At 40.0% G+C, this 9,880-nt stretch overlaps 1 protein-coding gene across 1 annotated transcript; it reads right to left on the bottom strand.

Annotated features, from left to right (window-relative positions):
• Nucleotides 1-6,915: 6,915 nt before the first annotated feature.
• Nucleotides 6,916-8,956, bottom strand: LOC124000417 (eukaryotic translation initiation factor 1). Its single transcript, XM_046306765.1, has 4 exons — nt 8,777-8,956; nt 7,630-7,793; nt 7,448-7,549; nt 6,916-7,252 (listed from the first exon to the last, which is right to left on the bottom strand). The coding sequence occupies exons 1-4, from the start codon at nt 8,805-8,807 to the stop codon at nt 7,208-7,210; spliced, it is 342 nt and encodes a 113-aa protein (XP_046162721.1). The 5' UTR covers nt 8,808-8,956; the 3' UTR covers nt 6,916-7,207.
• Nucleotides 8,957-9,880: the final 924 nt, after the last annotated feature.

The raw sequence follows: 9,880 nt of genomic DNA, 5'->3' as shown, positions 1-9,880 counted from the left end.
GTCACAACAGTTTAGGCCCACTCCTTCAGACTTCCTGCCACTCCCTTACAGCTAGAGGCGAGCCTGTTCACCCAACTCGTGGCACTCTCTGAACAGAGGGTTGAGGCCCTGGGCCCTCAACATAGCAGCAAGCACCCTATGACTGGTAGTGGCCCTAGGAAACCAGCCAAATCACTGGTAAGTGTCACTCTTCTGTGACAAGCTACCTCTCTCCACATCAAAAAGTGTCATGGTCAAGCATTTTTCAGAAAAAATCTTAATGGCTCACACAAACACCTTGTAGCAGTCAATAACCCCAGAGCTAGCAAAACAAACTGGTCCTTGAGCTGGGTGACTTGTTTTGAGGCACGGACATCCACAGTGTTGTTATTTTCAAGAACATGGTGTCACATTAAATGTAAGGGAAGGGACAGTTGGTGATATGTGCATTCTAATCTTCTCTCATTGATTGAGACAGGTGGGTGTCCACCCCAAAGTGATGCATATCATTGCTGGATTACTTCATGGAGCAAAACAAATATTTAATTTATTAATGGAGCATTTTATAAATTCATACGAACCCCCTGCAACTAGACATGGAAGTTTAGAAGATATGTGTTGTCTTTCCAGTTGGGAATTGAGGAAGTAAAGGTTGGTCAAAAATTATCTGTGCTATACTTTACACTACCTACACTCTTAGAAAAAAAGGTTCTATCTAGAACCTCAAAGGGTTCTTCGGCTGTCCCCATAGGAGAACCCTTTGAAGAACCCTTTTTGGTTCCAGGTAGAACCCTTTTGGATTCCATGAAGAACCCTTTCCACAGAAAGTCCTACCTGGAACCAAAAAGGCTTCTCCTATGTGGACAGCCGAAGTACCCCTTAGGAACCCTTTTTTCTAAGAGGGTACTGTGTAATGGCTGTATGGAAGCATTCACTTATCACTGTCATTTCAGTGTAGCTATCTCTGACTGAGATCTGCTCATTTCTCCTCCTGGTCATTTCCATGCAAAGGACCCATGAGCACCAACATGTGAAGTTCATAGGAGTATATCAAATTTGGTGTCAAATGAAAGATAAGAGTCTATATTTAAGGACAATTAAGGTATAGATACGTTAAAAAAGAAATCCATCCAAAATATTAGGAATAAGCAAAAGCTTTTGATTTCAAAGATGGAAAAGTTTTTTTTTTTTTTCTACTCGAAAAAAACTCTTAAAGGGTATTAGAAATACATCAAAACAGAATCATGTTGAAGAAAAACCCATGCCAATATTAATATTTAAATTTAGTTTTGCAGAAATGATTTTCCTTCTGTAAGTTTAAGAAATATTACCTAGTGTTTTGTCATTCTGTTACCAAAAACTCACATATCTTAAATATATTTTCACATTTCTATCTGATGAGGGAGGATAATGAAAGTACACAGAAGTAACAAGTAAAGGTAGACCTACCAATTAATTTGTGTTTTAACTGATTACAATTTTGTTATATAATTATTAAGTGATAACCAAATCTGTAACAGAGTGACCGAAAAATGAGTAATAGAATGATCGCAATTGAATTGGCCACAATGGGAAATCATAATAGTCACAAATCACATTTGCAGTAGAGCACAGTACAGTAGAGCACACTAAAGTAGAGTACAGTAAAGTAAAAAAAAAAGTAGAGTAGAGTTCAGTACAAATTATTTATTTTTTCAGTAGATTGAAGTTGAGTTTGGTTATGGATATATTTGATCAAGATGATTTTACAGATGATTTTGCCATTATCCATTAGACTTTACATATGCTTAAATCAGGGAGTTTGACTATAAAACGACATATTTCTATATTTTCAGGGGGAATTGGCCATGTATAGACCCATAAACTGAATTAGTGTAATAACTTAACAAATATTTAATGTCAATAGGTTTGTTTAGTTTCTCTTGCACAACCTGGTTTATGTGAGTTTTGTTAAATAGTCACAAGGGTAGACCTGGTTTATCAGAGTATTGGGACATAGACACAGGAATAAACCTGGTTGGTATGGGTATTTGGGCTAAGATATGCAGGTGCAAATCTGGTTTATGTTACTACTGGGACTCAGGTGCAGGGGGTAGACCTAGTTAACAGTTTAGGAGTATTCAGGCTTCAGCACATTTAGACCTGGCTTAGTTGACTAATTGTGTTCAAGCACAGGCGCAGACTTTGTGGGTATGTCAATTGGAGCTGAAGTTTTCACTTGGTCATTATGGGGTATAGTGTTTAGATTGATGAGGAACATGTTTTTATTTAATCCATTTTAAAATAAGGCTATAAGGTAACCAAATAAGGAAAAAGGCAAGGGGTCTGAATACTTTCCTAATGCACTGTAGGTTACTGTTGGTGACTTGGGGAATACAGGCCTAAAGAAAGTGGGTAACAGGGCTGAGATTGGCAAGTAACAGGGATGAGATATATTGGCAAAGTGAGTAATAAATAGGGCATTTAGAGCTAGGATATGGGTGTATCTGTACATGATTGTATCAATATTAGGGTATTGGCATATGGGTGTTAGGGTTAGGGCATAGGGTGACAAGGCTGGGGTGTGTAAGTAATTGGGTTTAGATGTGTGGGTAAGTAGCTATACAATGCTGTGGTAGACAGTGCTGTTGTATACAGTGCTGTGGTATACAGTGCTGTGGTATACAGTGCTGTAAAAAAAAGTATTTGCTCCCTTTCTGATTTTCTCTATTTTTGATATTGAATGATCTTCAACCAAAACCTAATATTAGATCATGGGAACCAGAGTTTACAACTAACAAAAAAAATGATACGTATTTTATTTATTTAATTAACAAAGTTATGCAGCATCCAATTCCCCTGTGTGAAAAAGTAATTGCCCCCTTACAGTCAATAACTGGTTGTGCCACCTTTAGCTGAAATGATTGCAATCAAATGCTTCTTGTAGTTGTTGATCAGTCTCTCACATCGCTGTGGAGGAATTTTGGCCCCTTTTGCATGCAGAACGGGTTTAACTCAGTGACATTTATAGGTTTTCAAGCATGAACTGCTCGGTTCAAATCTTGCCACAAGATCTCAACTGGGATTAGGTCTGGATTTTCAACCTAATATTAGGTTTTGATTAAAGATCGTGACCAAGAATAAAACATACTTTTATGTACATACTTTAAAAACGTATTTTTAAGCAATGTGGATAGTGGCATGCGCACTAGCGACTAGCGTCAAAACAGCTTCCCAGTCAAAACAGTTTGCGCATATATAATGGTAACATTTTGTGAGGTTTTTCTTCGTTTTGGAATTTGGCAGCGGTTTTTGTGGCTATGTTGGTTACACAACATTCTTTTCTTGAGGCAAGTCGAAGTTCTGATTGATTTATCTTAATTAAAATTTAAAAAAATTACCCCCTTTTCTCCCCAATTTCGTATCCAATTGTTAGTAGTTACTGTCTTGTCTCATCGCTACAACTCCCGTACGGGCTCGGAGGAGACGAAGGTCATCCTCAGAAACACAACCCAACCAAGCCGCACTGCTTCTTAACACAGCGCGCATCCAACCCGGAAACCAACCTGGTCGGCGTGCACTGGGCTAACCCGGACGACGCTAGGCCAATTGTGCGTCGCCCCATGGACCTCCTTGTTGCGGCTGGCAGCCACAGAGCCTGGGCTCGAATCCAGAGTCTCTTTTTCTTGTTTTTCAAGAGCAGGTCTTTAAGGAATATTCACCAAACTGAGTTCTACTAGGAGCAAACTGAACCTATGTATGCAGGCGCCTTTAGGACTGTGTGCACACATTGCCTTATGCTCATGGGACGAGAGCCGCGATTTATGATATAATACTTCTGACCTGATCCTATTTATTTAACAGATTATTGTTTTTGTTTAATTTGATATATCTTTATTTTTTTTAAAACTCATTTGAAAGATTCCCCGTTCGCGGGCTTATGTTGAAAACGTACATGGCTCGAATGCAATGCAATTTTGTCTGCTATTTCTGGAGAAGTGCAAATATGAACTGTAAATTGGTTCCATGACATCTCTCTTTATATTGGATCTTTGCCCAGCTCCTGTGAAATGTTTGGATGTGCGTAAAACCCTCCATAGCCTAAGTTGCCTTGTCTGTATTATACAATTTGTAAGTCGCTCTGGATAAGAGCGTCTGCTAAATGACTTAAATGTAAATGTAAATGTTATACGCCCACCGGGAGCAATTATGGTGCCTGTAACCATATTTAGCCATGTTGTTTCATTTTTATTCAAATTTGATTAGAATTATACACTCACTTCTTAGGCCTCATCAATAGCCGAGTGAATGTAATCTTGCTTATTGACTATGTTTATCATGTTCATGTCCAGACTGCAATTTACAGTAGGCCTAGGCCCTATATCAGTGTGAATGCTGTCAGATTAGATTTTGATCCATCAATGCATATTAAAGGGAGTTCTTCCCCTCGTCTAGCGTCTATGTTTAACAATGTACAGTATTTCCATATTGAAGCAATGCATGGGGAAGGCTAACGAACTAACATTAGAATTGGAGTTGAAGACAACACAATACAGAGAAGACAGTAAATACACAACTGTATTTATCCATGGAGCACGTTCTGATTGGCCACTGAGGTGTCAAGCCTTGACATACCCACAACCACCAGCAGCTACTGAGCCCCTAATTCCGGTTGTGAAAGCAAAAATATTTCAGACACACCCCGAACCTAATAGCAAGATCGCCAGTGCTAATATTTACCATTGCGTTAGATTTGTTAAAACAGAGTCCCCACATGTTATATCACAGCTGAAACCCGATTCTTTCTGCAAACATGGTTGAATCTTAATTCAGATTAGATATTTAACCATTTTGGGAAAACGTGGTCACATAAAAACTGAGGGAGATTCTACAGTCATTCTGTTACCAAACTTTGCATCTGCACTGTTTGTCAAGTTAATGTGTACAATTTAGTACAATTCTCAGAGGCAATTGTTAAATGTTTACTTCTGCATATAGGTGTACGGTTTGTTAAACTTTGCAATCAATGGTTTTTGCTTGTTTTACATTTTAACGTGAGTCTCAGCATCACTCTAATCGTGGAATTGCCCTCCTTCTCCTACCCAACGCTGCGTTCGTAACCAAGTGGCAATTTACCGCAATATACAACTGGGAAAAATCTACTTGAATGACCCTCCAACTGGCAATTACCAGTGGGAAACTCATCCACCATCCTGGGCATGCTGACCTCTGATATCACCTACAAAGGAAATAACCTCGATAACAGCATTTTCGGCAAATGCAACAAAACATTTATAAAAAGCAATTCATTAGTTTTTTTTTAACACTATTTTGTTTACAAGTGAATAGCTGTACTTTCAGTTCATGGTTTACACAGCTTGTTAGCCATTAGCATTTCTCAACGAGTTCAAAGCACATGAATGCATCCAACTGGCATTTATGACTTCCCAACAGTTGAATTCCCACCTTGTTACGAATGCAGCATAACACACTGGAAAGGCCCTGGAGTCTGCGATTTGACTAAGTGTAGAAAATGTGGAACCCAAAGCAGTTTAAATTATGGATAGGGAAAATTTTGAAATTACAGCAACAACTATTTGTAACGAGTACTGAAGCTGGCATTGATTAAAGTCTATTTTAAAAACAAAAGATTGAAACTGCTGTTATAGTGCCCCCAAGTGAGAATGCATAGTATAACAGTACGTTGGTTTGGCGTATTTGAGCTGCGTCATGCAGTCTGGCGCTGTCAGGTCCAAACAGCATCACATGAAGATAGAAATATAGCGTTGACTATTTACCAAGCTGTGTGCAGTGTTTGAAACTGTACCATTAGGATTTTTTCAGTCTTAACTGTTTTCTTTACACATACAATTGAGAAAACCAACTGGCCCAAAATGTCTCCCATGAGTCTTTCCATTGTCTATTTCTTTACAAAGGACTGAGAACATGCAGGAAACAAATGGTTGATTTAAAGCAGTGATAACTAATAGAATAACTGGCATGGTACGCTGTCAAAGGAATTCCCCATATGGTGCGAGGTAAGGCCAGATTGGGTAGATGGTAGACCTCGTTAGATACCATCAGATCATTTGATGCCATCTGCACAGCCACAGAAAAAGTAATTCCATGCAGCACTAGCATTTCCCACAAGAAATAAGAGCAGGGGTGGAAACACTGTCAGTGTGATGCTGTGTGGCTATCCTGTCTAACATGTAGCTTTTTGGAAGTTTACTGCTACTCAACACTGCACCCATATGTATCAAATGCCCCTCCCCCTACATATGCTGAGTCAAGACCTGAACCCGCATGAACAGCCAGATCGTTCTCCGACCTAAGTGAAGACTAGGTGAACCTGTGGCGATACACTTCCAGCCCATACCGCTTTTCCTTTTTTACATTTAGCAGAAGTTCCAATCCAGCAAGTGCATTCAAAGGGTGGTAAGCAGCAACCCATCAACACTAGTATGCAAAGGCACACCATGTACGGCCCCATTCTCTTACAAGATGCCAAGTCCCGTACATGCAGTTGGCTTTTTGCAACAAGTCAATATTGACCAAATAATCATGTCTTGGTATGGTCCCTTCAACTTGTATGCATAGTGGACTGTCATTGCAAACCCAGCTATGATTAAATAATTGTACCTCAAAACGAGATGGTCAATTTCAAATATTTATTGAATAAAATGTGGAATTGTATAAACAAGTCTCCCCCACTCACTTTTCAGTTGGTAGCCCAGCATCAATCATAACATGGCTGACTTTTTTTACAGGAAGAAGCACAACCTTGTAGATGGGGCTGCGATGATCAGAACTTCAACACTGTGCTGTAACATGGACGTATGCAGCCCCACAAAACATTGGAACTGCAGTTAAGTGCTTCTCCCCAAACTGAACCACCCTTACCTATTCTAACCACCGCCCCCAAATCCCGCAACCACAACAGGATTCCGCATGAGGTGGCGGTTGATCATTTTATTGAAACTTGTACAAAACAAAAAGAGTTACATGTAATTGTGCCCTTCACACAGCAAACTAAAAAAATGTAAGGAAAAAACTAAATCACCACTCATCCCACATCTGTCAAGCCGTTTGTCCATGTTTGCACTGGACTGCTCCCATATGAGAGGAGAGTTAAACTGGTAGTAAAAAGTCTCAATTCAGAGGTAATCATTATCTTAAAGGGGGTGCGGTGATTACAGCACGGGGAGAGAAGTATCACAACCAGGGGAGAGAGGGCTGCTGAGAGCTCCTAGAATCCGTGGACCTTGAGCTGCTCCTCTTTCGCCAGGCCAATCTGGAAGTGGGATGAGGGCAGAAGAAACATTACACAAAGGGACTCTGAACTCCAGTCACAGAACATTTACAAACAGGTGCTTTTCTATGTGAGCCACCTGTAGGGGCCATGACAGATGGCCACTTAGTACACAAGTGTGGAGTATAAGCTGGGTGCAATGCAATGTGCCATAGCAGGGAATAGAGTCAAACCTACCTCAATCAGAAACGTGCAGATATTCTTGCGCTGGTCACCTTGCAGCTGAATCACTTCCCCATACTCTGGGTGCTCAATCACTGTCCCATTGCAGGCAAATTTCTGTTGACAAAGCAGAACTAGTCAAACAAGACATGGACCTTTTTTTAGTTTACCACCTAGTGTAAACTGCCATAACATACCTTCTTAAAGGCCTTGACTAGCTTCTTCTTATCATAGTCGATGGCTATGCCCTGGACCGTGGTCAGAGTCTTCCTGCCGTTACGCTGCTGGATTCTTATGTGGATGTAGTCGTCAGTCCCAGATGGGAGTCTGTCATTACCCTTAGTTGCATCAGCAAATGGGTCTGTGGGAAGAACACCATTAAAAACAAACCACACTACAGTTCAAAACGATCAGTCATGTAAGATTACAAGGAAGCAACCTAAAGTGATAGCTAAAATGGCAGTGGTATGTTTGACCTAGCTAACAAAAGATCCAGGCCGATGAACTGGTGACGTAACGTCTTAGCCACGAGGCTCAGGCCCAAGCAAAACCCTGCACAGATGTTTGTCAGCAAATTACATGGAATATGGGATTAACGTTAGAGAGGGAGAAAAAAAAATCCCACACAGAGTGGGCGGCTAATCTGCTCAAACCTAAATTTCTCGGAATATTTAGTGACATATTAGATTAGTGACATGGGAGAAAGTAAAATGCCCAAGCCCAGATAGAAAATCAATCCGGGAAAACAAGCAGAAATGTCGAAAGGACCTAATGAAATGTTAAGAGAAGCCCACAATTCAGCGGGGCTACATTATTTGATCTGGCCATTTACGTTACACTTAAAATAGTTTACGCTTCACCCCAAAAGGCCTTCCTTCCAGGCAGGGTCGTATTACATACAGACAAAGGCTAAAATTCTACATTTATACTCGGTCCATTGTTGATAGCTAGTCCCAGAAAGACAACCGGCAGTAAGAACGAGTTACAATTCCAAATCGGTATTGTACATTGATCAATGTAGCCACAATAGACTAGTTTGATATACCGGCTACAAATCCGCGTTCGGGCCTAAAAAAAAGGAAGTGAACTTCGGCCTAGTTGAAGTCTGATGGATATTGGCCAACATTTGCAAAAAAATGTAAAAAATCTATTAATATAACTTATTTTCAATCGAGAGGGAATGTTCTCTATAAATAACTAGGATGTTTCATGGACATTTAAAATCAAAACGATATATTTAGTTGGAACGCCGTCAAAATCCTTACAAATGCTAGCTAACGTTAGCAACAGCCCTTCCCCCACTTTTCCGACCCCGCTTTAGCAGAGATGGTTGAAATGTCTTACCGAAAGTTTGGAGGTTCTGGATAGCGGACATACGATAAGATTTCCTTTCCTTTCGGATAATAACTGGTTAGCGATAGACTGGTCTGCTTAATTTATTTTTCTTTCTTTGACTCTTCCGTTTCACTGGGACGACGTTTTAGTCAGCTGAAAGGCTCTCACAAAATGGAGATTGTTTAGCTTGCAGAGTAGAAAACAACCCTTTATAGCGCCTCCCCGCACGTAAGGACGTGCATCACGCCACACCCTATTTTACTGGAAAAATTACGTAATTATCTTGGTATTTCAGAGGGGAAAATACCAACACCTGGAACCTAAGCTACATAAAAACTATAGCACAAATATATAAATTAAATGTGAAGATTTTAGTTAATAAAGCAATGTTCTTCGTCGATGAAACGATGGTCAGTGGTACATTATTCCATTTTAGGAAATATATTGAAAACAGATGTTTCTGTTTTTGGTATTTCTACACCTGCATTGCTTGCTATTTCGGGTTTTAGGTTGGGTTTCTGTACAACACTTTGTGACATCAGCTGAAGTAAGAAGAGCTTTAAAAATACATTTCATTTTATTTGTTTTTAACTGACTAACTATAGGCTTCTCCTAACATGTAGTTGATCGAGCCCCCTCGGGAGAGTTGCAGATTACAGTAAAACATTCTTATGCCAACTATACAATGTGTTGGCACCTTTAATTAATGTACCATAAAAAAAGTCACTTTCAGCACCCCTCTTGATGAAGTCAGATTCAGAGGGGTTGGGTTAAATGCAGAAGACACATTTAAGTTGAAGGCATTCAGTTGTACAGCTGACTAGGCATCCCCTTTTTAAAATCGTTACATCTCAAATGTAAACACGACCTCACTTGAAAACTAGCTGCTGTTTGTCTGTGTCTGATGGGACAGTGCTATCCGGCATCCTTGGGACGTCCCTACGCTAAACTGTAATCTTAACCCCTTAACCTAACCCTAACCATTTAAAATGTCAACTTCAATTGGGTAGGGAAGTCCCAAGGATCCCTGAAAGAACGGGCCGTGTGTGATGAACTCCCAATGACTGAAATAGGGAAAATATCTGTTGTATAGTGTACTTAAAAAATGCAGCA

Source organism: Oncorhynchus gorbuscha, linkage group LG16 (genome assembly GCF_021184085.1).
Source record: "Oncorhynchus gorbuscha isolate QuinsamMale2020 ecotype Even-year linkage group LG16, OgorEven_v1.0, whole genome shotgun sequence".
In the NCBI taxonomy this organism is placed as follows: Eukaryota; Metazoa; Chordata; class Actinopteri; order Salmoniformes; family Salmonidae; genus Oncorhynchus; species Oncorhynchus gorbuscha.
Note: the sequence above shows the minus strand (reverse complement) of the source record. Positions and strands in the feature narration are given on the sequence as shown.